At 37.7% G+C, this 18,594-nt stretch overlaps 1 protein-coding gene across 6 annotated transcripts in view; it reads left to right on the top strand.

The window, feature by feature from the left end:
* The window catches only part of MAP4K3 (mitogen-activated protein kinase kinase kinase kinase 3), a 237,823-nt gene that overhangs the window by 203,279 nt on the left and 15,950 nt on the right, over positions 1-18,594 (top strand). For all 6 annotated transcript variants that reach the window (XR_007515515.1, XM_049870292.1, XM_049870295.1 and 3 more), the window contains 5 exons: positions 647-726; positions 4,735-4,795; positions 4,880-4,997; positions 9,524-9,582; positions 11,882-11,985. Coding sequence is in view for 5 of the 6 variants with exons in the window: in XM_049870292.1 (XP_049726249.1) it covers positions 647-726; positions 4,735-4,795; positions 4,880-4,997; positions 9,524-9,582; positions 11,882-11,985 (422 nt within the window). In the remaining variant the exon portion in view is untranslated. The remainder of the gene's footprint in view (positions 1-646; positions 727-4,734; positions 4,796-4,879; positions 4,998-9,523; positions 9,583-11,881; positions 11,986-18,594) is intronic.

Below are 18,594 nucleotides of genomic sequence, written 5' to 3' on the forward strand. Positions count from 1 at the left end.
GGGCAATTTAGGAACCCCCTTGGCATTCTAAGTTGTTCTCAACATACTTCTGTTTAGTCTGGAAATGTTTTTGAGCTGTTATTTTATGTTATCCTTGAAACAGGTCAGGCAGGGCCATGGCTAGGCTTCTACATAATATCATCTAAAAGATATTGAGGACCCTAGCAGGTCTTCAAGTTTTAGTTAGCCTTTTTCATAGGCAGTGGTCAAATCCTGCTTTTTAATGATAGTGCATGTAACATTAGCCCACCTGTCAACAGGTGTAAGCTGTTCATGATTTACATTCTGCATGTCAGTTGCACGTGATCCTTTATTAAGAGGGTTTTAGAAAAAGTTGCTGCAGATTCGTTGCCAGTCCTTAGTGCCCTTTGTTGAGGGAGGAGGCCCCCCATGCCACTATTCAGAACCTCCTTACATGAAAGTTCTCTTCATTGCTTAAAGCTAATATTTACATACATGTAACTCACCATTGGTATATAATCTAAAGCATCTAACCTCTTCTTTGCATTAAAATTAAAAATATTTATTGCTTATAGATCACAGTAATTTTTATAAGTTAATGCATATTTACTGAGTTCTAGGCTATATAAATCCTTTTTTAAGTTTTTTATTTATCAAAATCAGTGGATTATTTTTGTTATTTCAGATCAGTACTTGATATTTGGTGCGGAAGAAGGGATTTATACCTTGAATCTTAATGAACTTCATGAAACATCAATGGAACAGGTATGTTATTTTGTATTTTTTACTTTATAAGTAGACAATAAACAAAAATAATGATGTTTCAATTCTATGATTTGCTGATTTCTAAAACTTTCACGAAGCATATTCTATATAGCAGATACTGAAGACTGGCACCTTCACAGGACTAGTCCTTACCCTTGAAAAGCTTATGACCTTACAGGGAAAGCAGACATATAAATCAATAACTGCAGCAGTTAGGGTTAGGTATCACACTAGGGGTAAGTACAGGGTACAGGACAGGAGGCAAGAGTCACTAGCACCTTTTGTGGGGAGACGGGAATGATAGGCATTTCAGATGAACCTTAAATGATGACGAATAGAAGTTTGCCAGACAGACAGTAAGTCAGAAAGAGGGTCTCTGTGAAGGCATGGAGTTGTGAAACAGCATGACAAGTATGGAGAACCATGAATGGACAATTTGTCTGGAGTACAGAATGAGTACAGAACAAGCAGTAGATGGAGCTGGGTGAGTAGGCAGATGCCAAACTCCAGAGCTTCGTGTACCATAGTGATGATCGGATCTGTGTTTTAGAAATGTCTCTTTGCAGTGTGGTGGGAGCTGAGACTAGAGGCAGTGGTCAAAAGATGCAGGAGTATTGAGGTGGAGAGGAAAAGGGTGGGTTTGGAATTGTATGGGGACATTTTTAACTGTCACAATGACTGGGGAAAACCTTTGCCATTTAGTGCCCAAAGGCTAGAAATGCAAAACCTCCTGCAAAAATGATTGATGATAATGATATTAATAGCCCATACATACATAAAGCTTACTGTGTGTCAAAAGAAAACAAACCCATTGCCACTGAGTCGATTCCGACTCATAGTGACCCTATACAACAGGGTAGAACTGCCCCATAGGATTTCCAAGGAGCAGCTGATAGATTCGAACTGCCAGCCTTTCGGTTAGCGGCTGAGCTGTTTAACCACTGAGTTACCAGGGCTCCTACTATGTGCCAGGTACTGGTTTTAAAAGGTTTACATATATTAACTACTTAATCTTCACAACAACGCTCAAAGCTGGATACTATTATTATTCTCAGTATACAAATGAGGAAACTGAGGCACAGAAAGGTTTAGTAACTTGCCAGAGATCCCACAACTGGTAAGTGACTGAGCTGGGATATGAACCCAGGCAAGCTGGCTCCAGAGTCCATGCCCTTAACCACTTCATCACACTACCTCTCCTAACTATTGTTCCTGCTGAGAAACACTGCCCCTAGGGAAAGAGTAAAGAGCTAGAATTGGCCACATTGAATATTAATTCATTGTGGAGGTTGAGGAGAGGTCTAGGTTGACTTCTAGGTCCCCAACGTAATTAGCAGTTGGGTGAGTGACAGTACCACTAGGTAAAGTGTAGTAGAAGGAGAAGCCAGTTTGAAGGAAACGATGATGCTTTCAGTTTGGTCATGTTGAGTTTTGGGTGCCTTTGGGATGTGAAACATTCTCCATTATCAGTATGAATTGGAGAGAAAACTCCCTAAGTAATAATTTCTTCATGACCAAACACTTCCATCTTTTCTTATCACAGCTTTTTTTAAATCATATTTTCTAGTAAGAACCTAAACTGTATGTTACACAATAAAATTTCCTTTTAACCTGGAAGCAATATGCAGTGAAGTGGCTGAAAAGTACGAAAGATAAAGGAAGAGAAAAGTTGTTATTTACAATAACGCAAGGGCAGTAACATTTTTCTTGGATATAATGAGATATCCAAAAATCATATTATTGGTAACAATATTAATTGTAAGGAACAGGACCAACTTCACGCATAAATGGAGTAAGCATTTATCAACCTAATTTAAAGGACTTTTTTAACCAAAGGCACCTGTCACCCCCACCCAGACCCAGTCTGCAATAGCTCCCCATCTTAGGTGCCTTAACATTTGAATATTACTGTAATAATAACATTATTACAGTAATATTTTCAGAGCTAAAACATTTCTTTATCTTGGAAGAGTAGAAAATGAGTATATGTGAGATCCTGAATTTTTAAATCTTACTATGAAATTGATCATTAGGTTGGTTTTCTAGGTACTCTAGGGGAAACTGAGCGACATGATTCACTAGGTAGAGGAAAACGCTGAAAGGTGAGAAAGTGACATAAAGCAGGGTTCTGATTTGAAATTTCTATCAGCTTTCATTATTTATAGCTCACATTTATTGAGTGCTTAGTGTGTGCCAGAGACTGTTCTAAGTGCTTTTGAAAGAGTATCTCATTTAATCATAACCGCAATAGGTTGTTTCATTTATAGATAGGAACATTGAGACACAGATTAAGTTACCCAAGGTCACACAGAGTCATTGGGAAAGCAGATAGCTGAATGTAGGCAGTCAGAACAATTATTTTGCCCATAGCCTACCTTGGGAAAGTAGATATTAGAAATCTAGAAAAGTTTTAGAGTTTTAATAAATGTGGTTAAAAATGAAAATCAGAAATAAAATCTAATACTTAGAAAAACCTTTGCATGAATACCTTTCCATTGTCCCTGTGTTGACAATGTGAAAGGAACGTGTGTCTTCCCCTGGTCTTTACATGTGCTTATATTAAATAAGCAAATGCATGTGTATTTGCAAAATACATCAATATATTTAGAGTGATATCAATATAGTCGGAATCGACTCGACAGCTCTGGGTTTGATTTTGGTTTTTTTAATCAATATAAACAAACCTAATATAGTTAGGGTGAATTCCCAATTCTGTTGTGAGTTTTTTGTGAAAAGAATAAAGTAGAAGATGTGTGTTGTCTTTGCCAAATGAAAAACGATGCCACGTTTTCCTTGTTTGGAGAAATGACGTTTTCTATGAGTGTGTTTTCCAAATAAATGAAACAATAAGATTTGATGTATTTTCTATTAGAATAAATTTGTTTCTCCTCCCTAATTTCCCTATTGTAATTATTCAAGGCCATCATTATGCTTTAATAAAGTAATGTCCGCAGAGGTTTTTGATAAGTTGCATCATACATGTCTTTATTCGTTTCATTTCCTACAACTCATCCCAATCTGTTTTGGAGTAACCTAGCAGGAGTTACCAGAGCAAACGCAGCAACCAAGCTTGTTAAGTCAGGATGCTTAATTATATACGTTGGTGCTTCTCAAACGTGAACCTCCATCAAAATCACCTGGGGGGCTGGCTAACACACAGATGACTAGTCCTGCCCTGAGAGTTTCTGCTTCAGTAGGTCTAGGATGAAGCCTGAGAATTTGCATTCGTGACAAGTACCCGGGTGATCGTGATACTGCTGGTCCAGGGACCACTTTGAGAACCACTGATACTCATAATGAAATGTCTTAGTGAGAGTAGCTATTTTTTTCCTTCAACGTAGATGGACTGTGTTCCATGAAATTCCCTTTCCTTTGCTCTAAATACCAACCACTTTCAAACTTCCAGGGGTGCTTCTCAGTTCTTAAGTACTAGATACTGGTGAAAAATTCCATGTATCTCCTTTATGACTTAAGTGTTTTCACTATGTTCTCCCTTAGCTTTTTTCCCCCATGTTTACTGTTTCCATATCTTATGTTCTAGTCCATCATGATCCTTTTTTTCTCTCAAACTTTAGAAGCCAGGCATATCCGGATACCTAGATAAATACATTTCTTGGAAGTACATAAGAGAGTCTTGGAGCTAAGCCTGACTGTGATTATTCAACCTCAGAAGCAAAATAAAGGAGTAGACATTGCCTGAAAAAGTTCTTTTTCCATGTATTGTGTAGGATTGCATAGTACTCATCATAAGGGAGACTTGAACTAATCGTATCATGTTTAGACTTAGGTAATGAAATTACATTGCCACTTTATTTTCTCCCATATAAAAGTGTGTATATGTATATCATCTTGTTTTAAAATGCTATACAAAATTAATTTCTACTGAATATAAGTTATTGCATTTTTAAGAACTGGCCTATTTGACAGTTTATATGGTCAATATGTATATATTTATATTACTGTTGTGTATTACCCTTTGTAAACTTGGTGCTTTTTTTTTTTTATCAGCTGTTCCCCCGTAGGTGTACATGGTTATATGTAATGAACAATTGCTTACTATCAATATCTGGTAAGCCCTTTACCTTTTTAAATACCTTACAATCGTACCTATTTATACTATTAGCTTTTATGTCATATTTCTTTTTCTCTACAGGTAAAGCGTCTCAGCTCTATTCCCATAATTTACCAGGCCTTTTTGATTATGCAAGACAAATGCAAAAGTTACCTGTTGCTATTCCAGCACACAAACTCCCTGACAGAATACTGCCCAGGTAACGGTACATTTAATTAAATTTTCATACTTAGAGATAATATGTTGATAATTCATTCTAAAATGCTACAAAAAAGTGAAAGAGCACTCAGTTTGGATTAGTAGAAATCACATGTAATGAAAAAATTAAAGGAAACAACGTATTTGCTTATCACATTCTTGTTCTAAAATTTTTTTACACTATCCAGTTACATCAAACATACGCAATGACTCACACCTTCTGCGTTTGTTTGCCAGCCACTCCCTACCCCCATGAGGTATTTTCATAAGCATCACTGACAATTTTTTTTACATTCTGCATGTAGAAGGCACACATCATTTGCGTAAAAATATGGTACTCTGAATTTTTAACTCTTGTTTTTCTGTAAAAACTAATTTTTTAAAATAATTTGTTGGTAATTTTACATCACATATAGTACTTTTCCTTTTGGCATATTTGTGTTAGCTTATTTTAAATGACTTTTCTCAAAGTTTCTAAAATTAGAAATTCAAAATGATTGATTAAATAAAACTTTTATGTTTGGAAATAATTACATAGAAACTGAAGGGTTGTGCTTTTAAACTTCCAGAAATTTTTAATTATAATACATTCTTCCTTTTGGTTATTATAAGCCTCACTTGTTGACTAAGAAGTCCTCTGCGTCTGGTACAGATTGTTTTATAAACTTGATCAGGTTGTCATTCTTCCGGTACATATTAGTGGTGAAGCAACTAATGTAAAACCTCAGCTTTCTAGCACATTGAGAACCTCTTCTCTATTGCCGAGTTCACGGTGTAACTAAGATTTGCGCATTTGTGCGCAAAAACTTTTAAAAATCAACATTTTTGATGAAAATCGTTAAAAAATATACTTCGCGCTTTCTTGTCTTTTAAAAATAGATTATATTGAATTTAATTAGACGTTTTCCTGATGACTCAGAATTGGGATTATGAACTTGATTTATTATATTGTACTGTAATAACTGTATTTGGAATTAGGAATATTACCCATAAAACTAGCCCCAGAACTAGGGTTGGGAAGTTTCTTTCTTCCCATGTAGCTTGTCTGCCTCTCTTTTTCTCTCAGATGCCACTTTGTGCTGCTATTTGAGTCCCTAACTATAGCATCTATCTGTCCAGCCTTCCAACTTGGTATTCCTAAATTCCTGTGCATATGGAAAATGACCACCAGACTTTAAAGTACATATAAGATACAAGTTAAGAGCTACCAAGAAATAGAAGGCATACAAACCTTAATGCATTAACTTTTTTTTAATATCCTTTTGTCAGAGTAGAGACCTTTTCAGCTTGTTTTTTAAAAAAATCAAATAACAAACCCATTACTGCCGAGTCGATTCCAACTCACAGCAACCCTGCTGGACAGAGTAGAATTGTCCCCATAGAGTTTCCAAGGAGCAGCTAGTGGATTCGAACTGCCGACCTTTTGGTTAGCAGTTGAGCTCTCAACCACTCCACTTCCAGGGCTCCAGCTTATTTTTAGCCGCGTTCAAGTCTTCAAATTTTCACTGAATACACAAAGTGTGCGGGAAACATCCCAGTGTATATGTGATACAAAATTGTATAAGATATTACCTCTTCCTTTAAGGAGTTTCATGTATAAGATTTTACCTTTAAGAGTATTTTATCTCCTAGTTACTATTACAAGCATTTTGTTATAATCAATTTTTAGTGTTAGGAACACTCACAAATGTGTCCTTCCTACTTTCTTCAGTTTTTTTATCTAGTAATCAATTACTGTAAAATCTACTCTTAATTTCTCTCATTTATTGGCAGGAAACCTAAAAAACTCTTTTCTGTATGATAATATTTTGTATGTACACCAGTATTATATAGAGCCCTGGTAGTGCAGTGGTTAAGCATTTGGCTGCTAACCAGAAGGTCAGCAGTTTGAATCCAGCAGCCACTCCTTGGAAACGCTATGGGGCAGTTCTACTCTGTCCTGCAGGGTTGCTCTGAGTTGGAATCGACTCGGCAGCAATGGGTTTGGTTGTTTTGTTTGGGGTTTTTTTTGGAGTATTATATACATATAAAATATTATCATGGAAATGTTGTTATAGCATGCAGTGAGCACAATTTAAACTTCCTTTGACCGAGCATCTTGTAACGCCTGATGGTTCTCATTCGCAAGATAGGTACTCATGGTACCATTTTATAATTCCGCTTTAGTAAAGCATAGGCCTTGGAATCCAGGTAGACTTGAATTTAGGTCCTGAATTATCCACTTGCAAGGTCAGAGACCTTTGATAAGTTACACAGCCTCTCCAAGTGTAAAATGGAGGTGGTATACCCATCTTGCGGCTTTATTTGGAGTTATAAATTGCGTGTGTAAAGTATCTACCATGATTCCTGGCACCTACTAGAATCTCAGGTAGACCTCATCATCATCAGTCATTGTAAATTGACTGTGTCTGTAATATGCCCTGAAACAGCCTACATTAAATACATTAATAATGTTGTTTAACTTAGGATTCCGGTTAATTTGGTGCTGGTAAAATAAATTTTATTGCCTTTTTGTAAAATCATGACTAAAATTAAGCATTTCGATCACTGTAGAACACTGATTAAATTTTTATAAGATTTAAGTATGTACCCATAACTCTATTTTAAATAGTTTGATTATTGTTGACTCCAAGCCATACTTAAGAGTTTATTTTTCTCATCAGTGTGGTATTCCTGTGGCCTCTCAGAACCTGGCAATCATCTAACCCTCCTAGATTTTGACTGATTCAGTCATGTAAACCCTGATTTAGCTTTGGGAATCAAGGGACAAGTTTACAAGTGTGGACCAGGAACATTAAATTTGTTGCCAGTGGAAATCTATCAGGAGTTTACTAAAAAGGCCCTTTCACTCAAAATTTGGTTGAGGGAGTATAGGATGTTTGTGTAAGCTTCATGTAACTCCAAAGTATATAAAAGTGATATTTTAATAATTATAACTGTAATTTATGAATCCAAATATAAAACTTTTTATAATAAAAAATTAGTCAAGTAGAACAATGAGGTGCTTTAGCCAGAAACTTGAAATTAGGATATTCTAGATGGCCACTGTAGATATCCTTTGGCTCAGCATCTGACTAATTTCTGTATCGTTGTTTAGGTACTATAGTATCAAGAAAATTCTAATTCACAAAGATACCAAAAAACCAAACCCATTGCTATAGAGGCAGTTCCGACTCATAGAGACCCTATAGGACTGAGTAGAACTGCTGCCCCATGGGGTTTCCAAGGCTGCAAATCTCTGCAGACTCAGAATACTCTTCATTTAAACTGAGCAAAAAACGTTAATGAGTAATAAAGAGATTTTTGTTTCTGAGTTGAGTCACTATGAGCATTGAAGTCAGACTAAGACACTAGGTTAGAGCTCTTTTTCTCTAAGTTCCTAATTGTATGACCCTGATTAAATTACGGAATCTAAGCTTCAGATTTCTACGCACTGACCTAACTTCATAGTATTCTCAAAGGGACTAAATGTAGAATGCCTAATACACAGTAAGGATTCAGAAGCTGCTTTGTATACGTGAAAGTCAGTATACAAAACATACTAGTGGCCAAAATTACAATAACATGGTTGCCAATTACATGGCGACAAGAACATTCATCAAGAAGATTGTTCTGAGCTTGCTTAGAATTGTGTTGAGTGTCATCACATATGTGCTGTACAATTTTATGTTCCCAGAAAAGTACAACTTTAATTTTTAAAAAAATTAAAAAGAGTGGTACACAGCAAGGACATTTAAACTTTGGTGCATTCACACATTTAAAAGACATCTAAGATACATGTACAGAAATAGTGAAGAAGTTTAAGGTTTATACAACTCAGTATACAAACAGCCTCCCTTGTATTAACTGTCATTATAAAAGACGTGTGTGTGCATTTCTTAACTTAGTTTTTAAAGAATAGTTCAGAATAGATTTTTAAATATTACATTTGAATCAGATGTTTGTAAAACTCCTGTAACACCTTTGCAGAAAATCTATAACCAACTTTTCTTGAGTAGTGAAATAAAGATATTTAAATAAAAGAAGTGCTTAAAATTGTTTTAGTGGTAAGACAACTTTTTACATAGCTAAAATTCATTATATGGGCTTAAAATATCTAACCAGTGTATCTTTTTCTCAGTGATAACTTTGGTAAGCTAAAGTTATGAATATAGTCAACAAATAACATTCAACAACTTGAATGCCACCTATGTACAAGGCATAGCTTGAGGTGCTAGGGCAGCATCACTGAAAAAATAAAGGTCAATTACAGTTTAACCTTTTCTGTATGATTTTCTCTTTTTTACCTTTATTTAAGAAATCACAGTCATATTGTTCTATATTATAAATATTTTATAGCTTTATTTTTCATATTTAAATCCTTAATCCACCTGGAATTGATGGAAGGAGGAAGAATTAGAGATCCAATTTATTCTATTTTGCAACAACAGTTTTGGAACAACCCACCTTTTTCCCACTGCTCTTCAACGGTACCTCTATCTTTTACTAAGCCTGGCTAATAGATATTCCTTTTCATTTATATTTTAGGAAATTTGCTGTATCAGCAAAAATTCCTGAAACCAAGTGGTGTCAGAAGTGTTGCGTTGGTAAGTAAACTGTCCAATAACTTGTAGCCCTCACGTTTTAAACGAGTGGATAAGAAAACTCCATGAGGCTCAGTTTTTGTTTGTTTGTTTATTTAGTATAAGACTACCCCAGGGCATACTGTCAGTAAGAGTTTATTTTTTCCGCTTGGCTGTTCCATCCCAACATAGACTCAGCATAATTAACACCTTACACATAGCAGATGTTTGGTTAATAATTTGTTGATGTAAAAAATGGAGAAAGTCGTATGAGTTTTTATTATAGCACTTTATCACCCCCTGTTCTCTAAGGAGCCTGTTACTTACCATTCACCACTCTACTTAGTAATGGCTTGTAATGCTGCATTTATTCATTCCTACGTATTTTTATGCCTTTAGTATGTGAAACCTTGTGCTCTGTGATATGAAGGTTATAGTCTCCCATTTACATATCATTCATCCCCCGTCCCCATAACAACTTACTATTGTTGGCTGCCATCGAATCAGCACCCAACTCATGGCAACCCCACGCACAATGGGATTGGACTGTTGTGATCCTTAGGGTTTTCACTGGCCGATTTTGGGAAGTAGACCACCAGGCCTCTCCTACTCTGGCTTAGTCTGAGAGTTCCGCTGAAACCTGTTCAGCATCGCAGCAACACGCAAGCCTCCACTAGTAGATGGTGGTGGCTGTACTTGAGGTGCATTGGCTGGGAATGGAACGCAGGTCATAGAAGATGAGAATTCTACTGCCAAACCACCACTGCCCTCCCATAACAACTAGCAGTTTTATTTACGTATAGGAAAAACAAAAACGGTTTCCTTCCTTAAATTAATAGTATTTTAAAAGGGAAAAAGAAGGAAGAAGATAAATCACTATACTGCAAAGTATAATGTGGAAAGGACTCTAAAAAGGAGATCTCATTTGGCTAGGCCTCAAAAAGAAGGCAGATTTTAACTATACATAGTTAAAGAGGCCATTTCAGAAGAAATGATGTAACAAATATGGGGGCAAAAAAGAATAAAGCTTGCATAATAAATCCTAAATATTCCATTTTAGCGGGAGTTAAGAGTACAGAGGGAAGAAGGGTCAATGATTAGTGTGGACAGTTACATTGGAGATACCTTGTGAGAGGTCTTGTATGAACAGCCTGAGGAATGTGGACTTTATTCACAATACAATAAGGAATGTCCTGAGCTATGAGCAGCAGCAGTGGAAATAGAAAGGAAGAACAATCTGGGTGTGAAGGAAAAAGAAATTAGAGACGACTCTGAGAATGTGAACTCCAAAGACTGCAGGACAGCACAGTTGTTACCAGGAAGCAAGAGGAGCAGCTAGTTTGGGCCAAAGGAGAATGACAGGTTTGGGTGTTGATGTGATACTCTGAGTCACCATCAGAACACCCAGCATACAAATCTTGACACTGTGCTTGGGGAGAAGCAGGCAGGTTTTTCCTTGCAACTGAAATTTCCCATACAGACTTTGCTGTCTCCGTTGGCTGAGTAATTTTGCTTTTCACCTTTTCTCTGCCATTTAAATATTTCAAATCTATATTGTTACAAATTTTACTCTGTTACCATTTTTACTTTTAAAAATTTTCAACTTTACTTCAAATATATTTCTTTAAATCTTAACCAGGGGAAGGAAAATCCAAAACACCAGACAATTTAGTTTCATTATTTCTGAAGTGGTATTTTGAGATGTGATTCATCTCTGTGATGTTTTCCAGTGGCCGCAAGAGTTTAATAAAAAGGGAGAAGGCGTACAAGTGTTGCGGTTTTAGAACCAAAGCATTGTTACTTCTGAACATTACCACCAGAAGCACCCTGAACCACCTGTCCACGACTGTGCTGCACCTGGCCTGTCCCCTGTAGCCTATCAGTTCAACAACTTCTCCCCAAATCTACATCACCATTTCTTCAGGATCTTCTCATACTCTTTCCTATAGAGTAGAACTTGCCATATGGGGTTTCGTAGGCTGTAATCTTTATGGGAGCAGATCACCAGGTCTTTTCTCCTGCAGAGCTGCTGGTGGGTTCTAACCACAGACCTTTCCATTAGCAGCACTTAACTATGAAGTCCTTCTCCCTCCCCCACCTCTACCAGCAGTTTTATTTGCGGGTACAAACAGCCGGCAAGTTTCCTCCTATTACCTGAAACAGTATTTCTTTTTCACCGTGTTGTCTAATTAAGAAATTGAACTGGCAATCAGCTTTTGTTTTTTTTTTTGGTTGGTTTGTTTGTTTGCTTTCTGAGCATACAATTATTATTATAAGGACATTGTATTATAAGAGAAATCATATATACTTTTTGCCTTGACAGTGAGAAATCCTTACACGGGCCATAAATACCTATGCGGGGCACTTCACACTAGCATTGTGCTATTAGAATGGGTTGAACCAATGCAGAAATTTATGTTAATTAAGGTAAGCCTGAAAGTCAGCTTATGTCGTTCTTAGTACAAAGCTTGATTGTAATGTTTTCTGTTCTTTCAGGTCAGAAATGCATTTCAGAAAACGTTTTTTCAGTAATTTTCAAGTTAATGGTTTTGGATTGTGTGGCAGTGTGGTGGAAATCTTTCCAAATGTCAGGCATTTAATTAGACTGATGAAAGTTTGAAAGAGACTGGAGAAATAGTGCCAAGGGTATGGCCCTGGGGAGCTGAAAGTGATATGGCTCATATACAGCCTGATGTCAAGAACAGGAGGTGCTAAAAGATGAAGAAAATGTTGTTTTGAATATATTCTCTGGTTGACCTCCTTCATTATAGCAAAGAAACACCCTTGAGGTTGGAATTTGATCTAAGAGAACAAAGGATAACCATAATGAGGAGGAAATTATTTGTTTTGGCTATATGCTGCCAATTCATTTGCCCAGGCCTTCCCATGGATGGTTTTTGTGCCTTAATTTCTCTAGAACCTTTATGTAATGAATATTCTTTAAAATAGTTACTCATCTGTAACTTACATTTTGACGAAAAACTAATTTTTAAAATTTATGATGTATAGGCTGAGTCACACTAAGGAAATACTAAGTGAATTTTTTAAAATAATATTTTCATTGAGTTTTTGGTGAAAGTTTACACAGCAAGTAAGGTTCCCATTAGACATTTTCCACACAAATTGTTCAGTGATACCTAACAACATAATAAATGGTTACGTTTATCACAGCGTGTCAACATTCTCTTTAACTGTGTTCTGTTTGTTCTCTTTCTGATACTCTAGTTTTCCTACCCCTTATCATTGCATCTTTGATTTTGAGTAATTGTTGACCTTTTGGTTTCATATTGATGGTTTTTAAGTAGAGAACTGATCTAACGGGTAATATTCTTTATTTTGTGTGCCACCCTGCTGTTTCGCCAAAAGATAATCTCAGGGGATAGGCTTGGTTCTAAAATTAGAGTGTCTCGGGACAATAGTCTCAGGGAGTCTTCTGTTCTCTACTCTTTGTTTGTCTGGCCTTTTTTTTTTTTTTTTTTTAAGAATTTGAGTTTTCCATATTTTCATCCCACTGTCCGGGACCATCTGTTGTACCTCAGTCAGAAAGGTCAGTGGTGGTAGCTGGGCACCATCTAGTTCTTCTAGTCTCAGGGTAGATGAGGTTGTGGCTCATGCAGACTGGTTTCTTCTCTGAGCTTTTGGTTACCCTCTTACTGTTTTGCTTCTGGTGAGTAGAGGTCTGTATGTAATTATGTCTTAGATGGCCACTTGCGCAAGCTTTTAAGATCCCAGATGCTACTTCACTAGGATGCAGATCACGACTTTTGTGAACTATATCATGCCAGTTGACTGAGTTATCCCATGAGACTATGGTCCTAAGCTTTCAAACCCAGAAAACCAGTCTTGGAAGGTTTTTGGTTCTGTGTGAGGAGTATCTGTATTTGTGTCTTCTGTGAGTATATGTGCCTGCACCAACGTGTTTGTATTTACATGATACTTCTATCATATACTCCTAATGGTGCAGTGGTTAAGTGCTTGGCTGCTAACCCAAAGGTCAGTGGTTCAAACTCACCAGCTGCTCCACAGGAGAAAAATGTGGCAGTCTGCTTCTGTAAAGATTTACAGCCTTGACATTTGACAAAGTCCAACACACATTCATGATAAAAACTCTCAGCAAAATAGGAATAGAAGGGAAATTCCTCAAAGTAATAAAGGACATTTATACAAAGCCAACAGCCAGCATCATCCTAAATGGAGAGAGTCCAAAAGTGTTCCCCTTGAGAACAGAAACCAGACAAGGATGCCCTTTATCATCACTCTTATTCAACATTGTGCTGGAGATCCTAGCCAGAGCAGTTAGGCTAGTTAAAGAAATAAAGGGCATCCAAATTGGTAAGGAAGAGGTATAAGTATCCCTATTTGCAGATGATATGAAAACCCCAAAGAATTCACAAGAAAACTACTAGAACTAATAGAAGATTTCTTCAAAGTATCAGGGTACAAGATAAACATACAAAAATCCATCAGATTCCTCTACATCAACAAAGAGAACTTCAAACAGGAAATCACCACATCAATAACATTTTCAGTGGCCCCCAAGAAGATAAAATACTTAGGAATGAATCTAACTAGAGACATAAAAGACCTATACAAAGAAAACTACAAGTCACTACCGCAAGAAACCAAAGGAGACCTACATAAATAGAAAAACATGCCTTGCTTAAGGATAAGAAGACTCAATATTGTGAAAATGTCTGATCTACCCAAAGCAATCTACAGATACAATGCAGTCCTGATCCAAATTCCAACAACATTTTCTAACACAATGGAGAAACAAACTACCAACTTCGTATGAAAAAGGAAGAGGCCCCTGGTAAGTAAAGCATTATTGAAGAAGAACAAAGTGGGAGCCCTCACACAACCTGATTTTAGAACCCGTTATACCGTCCTGGTAGTCAAAACAGCCTGGTTCTGGTACAAAAACAGATACATAGACCAATGGAACAGAATTGAGAATCCAGATTTAAATTCATCTACCTGTGAGCAGCTGATATTTGACAGAGGCCCAAAGCCTGTTAAATGGGGAAAAGACAGTCTCTTTAACAAATGATGCTGGCATAACTGGATATCCACTTGCAAAAAAAATGAAACAAAACCCATACCTCGCACCGTGTACAAAAACTAACTCAAAATGGATCAAAGACCTAAACAAAATCTAAAACGATAAAGATCATGGAAGAAAAAATAGGGACAATACTAGGAGCCCTAATACATGGCATAAACAAAATACAAACTGTAACTAACAATGCACAAACACCAGAAGAGAAACTAGAGAACTGGGAGCTCCTAAAAATCATGAGACCTGTCTTAGTCATCTAGTGCTACTGTAACAGAAATACCACAAGTGGATGGCTTTAACAAAGAGAAATTTATTTTCTCATAGTCTGGTAGGTTACAAGTCCAAATTCAGGCTGCTGGCTCCAGGGGAAGGCTTTTCTCTCTGTCGGCTCTGGAGGAAGGTCCTTGTTCTCAATCTTCCCCTGGTCAAGGAGCTTCTCAGGCACAGGGACCCCAGGTCCAAAGGACACGCTCTGCTCCTGGTGCTGCTTTCTTGGTGGTATGAGGTTCCCCACTCTCTGCTTCTCTTTCCTTTTATCTCTGAAGAGATAAAAGGTGGTACAGGCTACATCCCAGGGAAACTCCCATGACAAGACCAAATGGGCGGCTCCTGTCTGGAGGCAGGATGAAAAGGCAAGAAGGGACAGGAGCTGGTTGGATGGACACGGGAAACCCAGGGTGGAAAGGGGAAGTGTGCTGTCACATTATAGGGATTGCAACTAGTGTCACATAACAGTATGTGTATAAAGTTTTGGTTGAGAAATTGACTTGAGCTGTAAACTTTCACCTAAAGCACAATTAAAAAAAAAAGATTTCTAGCCTTGGAAACCCCTTGGAGCAGTTCTACTCTGTCCTACAGGGTTGCTGTGAATTGGAATTGACTCGACAGCAATGGGTTTGGTTTTTGGTTTTATAGATACTTCTGTCTCTTCTCGCCTATGTACACATCTGTGCCTGGCTGTATACCAACCAGTATGCCTGTGCCCATCCATATGTGCTCTAACACTCATTTTCACTTTGGTTGTACTGCGGCTCACTACATCCACATTCAGCGCCACTTTTCCCATCACTAAAAATAACATGTCTCTACAATCTGAAGCATACTTTCCTCGCCGCCCTCCGTCTCCTCTCCCTGCTAACCACCAATTAACACTGGTCTCTGTATATACCTTTTCTTGTCTTCTTGTAAAAGAGGGATCGTGCAATGTGTGGCCCTTGTATGCTTGACTTGTTTTACTTAGCATCATGACCTCCAAGTCCATCCATGTTGTGTTTCGATGCCCCGTTGTGCTTTATTTATGGTCACGTAGTACTCCATGTATGTACCACAGTTTGCTTTTTCGTTCATGGGCCCTTTGGTTGTTTCCACTTATTTGCTATTGTGAATAAAGCAGCAATGAATGTAGGTGTGTATATCTGTCTGTGTCATTACTTTTAGGAATCTAGGGTATATACCTAGGAGTGGGATTGCTAGATCATGGGATACTTCTGTTTCTAGTTTTTTGAGAAAGCACCATCCTGTTTTCTGTAGTGGTTGTACCATTTTACAGTTCCACCAGCAATGGATCAGGGTTTTAATCTCCCCACATCCTTGCCAATATTTATCTGTTTTTTTGTTTGTTTTTTGTTATCAGTGCCATTTTAGTAGGATAAGATGGTATCTCATTGTAGTTTTGATTTGCATCTCTATAATGGCTAATTGTGAACATCTCTTCGTATGTTTCAAGGCTGCTTGGATGTCCTCTTTGGTGAAGGTTCTGTTCATGTCCTTTGCCCGTTTTGTGTTTGGGTTGTTTTGTCTTTTTGTTGTTGAGCTGTCAAAGTTTTCTGTAGATGTTAGAGATTAGACCTGTATTGAATCAGTCGTTTCCAAAGATTTTTGCCCAGTCTATAGGTTGTGTATTTACTCTTTTAATAAAGTCTTTTGATGAGTATAAGTTTTTAGTTTTTATAAGGTCCCATCCATCTATTTTGTCTTCATCTATTCATGCATTTGGTGTTAAGTTTGTTATCCAGTTTTTACAAAAGATTAGTTCCCATAGTTTTCTCCCAAGAATTTTATGGTTTTAGGTTTAACATTTAGGTCTTTGATCCAGATTAAGTTTTTGTGTTTTTTTTTTGTGAGGTATGGGTCTTGTTTCATTTTTCTGCAGGTGGATATCCTGTTTTGCTAACAACATTTATTAAAGAGACTGTTCTGCCCCACTGAATGGACTTTCACCCCTTGTTGAAAATCAGTTGTTCAGAGATTAAAAAAAAAAAAAAAAAATAGCTGGGTTTAATTGTCAATTCTCAGTTCTATCCTATAAAACCAAACACATAAACTTTTAAAAGCTGTTTTCTCTGCTGTTATATATGGATTAAGCACTCTTACTTATGAGAGTTTTATATCTCAGTAGAAATTGGAGTCAGAGTATAATCAGAGTGGGATTCTTCCTAAATTGTAAAATATAGAATTAGGATAAAGAATTGGTGTTTCTTGTTATTTAAAATTTTTAAGTGATGAAGGGATCTATTTTTAATTTTTACATCAATATAACCTCAAGGTTAAAACCAGCTGCCAAAGAGTCGGCTCCCAGTGATGGTGACCCCGTGTGTGTCAGGGCAGACCACGCTCTGTAGGGCTTTCAGCTCCAAGTGATGGTGACCCCGTGTGTGTCAGGGCAGACCACGCCCTGTAGGGCTTTCAGCTCCGAGTGATGGTGACCCCGTGTGTGTCAGGGCAGACCACGCCCTGTAGGGCTTTCAGCTCCGAGTGATGGTGGCCCCGTGTGTGTCAGGGCAGACCACGCCCTGTAGGGCTTTCAGCTCCGAGTGATGGTGATCCCGTGTGTGTCAGGGCAGACCACGCTCTGTAGGGCTTTCAGCTCCGAGTGAAGGTGACCCCGTGTGTGTCAGGGCAGACCACGCTCTGTAGGGCTTTCAGCTCCGAGTGATGGTGGCCCGGTGTGTGTCAGGGCAGACCACGCCCTGTAGGGCTTTCAGTGGTTAATTTTTTTTTAGAAGTAGATTGCCAAGCATTTCTTTTGAGGCACCTCTGAGTGGACTTGAACCTCCAACTTTTCGGTTAACAGCTGAGCACCTTAACCGTTTGCACCACCCAGGAACTCCTCAGACCCTCTAGGATTAACTCTGGTTAAAGAAGTGGAAAAATAGTTTGAAAAATTTGAAACATACCAAGATAATATTTTCACAAATAAATTCACTGAAACAAAAATTCTTTAAACCAAAAGCTGACAGAAAAGTAGCCTTATGAATTGTCTGAAGCAGAGTTACTGAATACAGCCCATTTATTGCAAATTTTTTTGTTCTCAGTTCTTCTTTGTTCTTTCATATTTGATAAAGGCATACCGTGTCCTAGATGGAGTATAAAGAGTATAAAGTATATACAGACTTGGAGTCTTCTGCAGCCCCTTCCTTCCCTGACTACGTTCTTCCTCCCTTTTTTTCAGTCCATTTTAGGTGTCTTTCTTATTCCTTCCATTCCTAATCTCTATCAAAATGAAAAACAGTTTCATCATAGCAGTAAATTATATATACTGATAGACTGATTAAACCTTAGCATAAATGAATTTCATGTCTCTTCTGATATGTTAAGCCATTTATTCTAATATGTAATGAAGGTCCTTTTTCTCTATTAAAGGAATTTTGGGTATCAAGAATATACAGGAGAGAATACATATTTTGAAGAAATGGGAAGCTTAAAAATTACCCATCCGTGGCTTCTCTTCTCCAGGTGGATGGCACCTTGGTCCCCAGGAACACAGGTGTGGAGCCTGGACTGACTCTGACTAATGAGGCCTGTTGGAGTCTTGGTGGCATAGTGGTTAAGAATTTGTCTGCTAACCAAAAGGTCAGCAGTTCGAATCCACCAGCTGCTCCTTGGAAACCCTATGGGGCAGTTCTCCTCTGTCCTGTAGGGTCACTATAAGGCAGAAGCGACTCAACAGCAACAAGTTTACCAGGATTCTAAGATAG

This window comes from Elephas maximus, chromosome 26 (genome assembly GCF_024166365.1).
Source record: "Elephas maximus indicus isolate mEleMax1 chromosome 26, mEleMax1 primary haplotype, whole genome shotgun sequence".
Lineage (NCBI taxonomy): Eukaryota > Metazoa > Chordata > Mammalia > Proboscidea > Elephantidae > Elephas > Elephas maximus.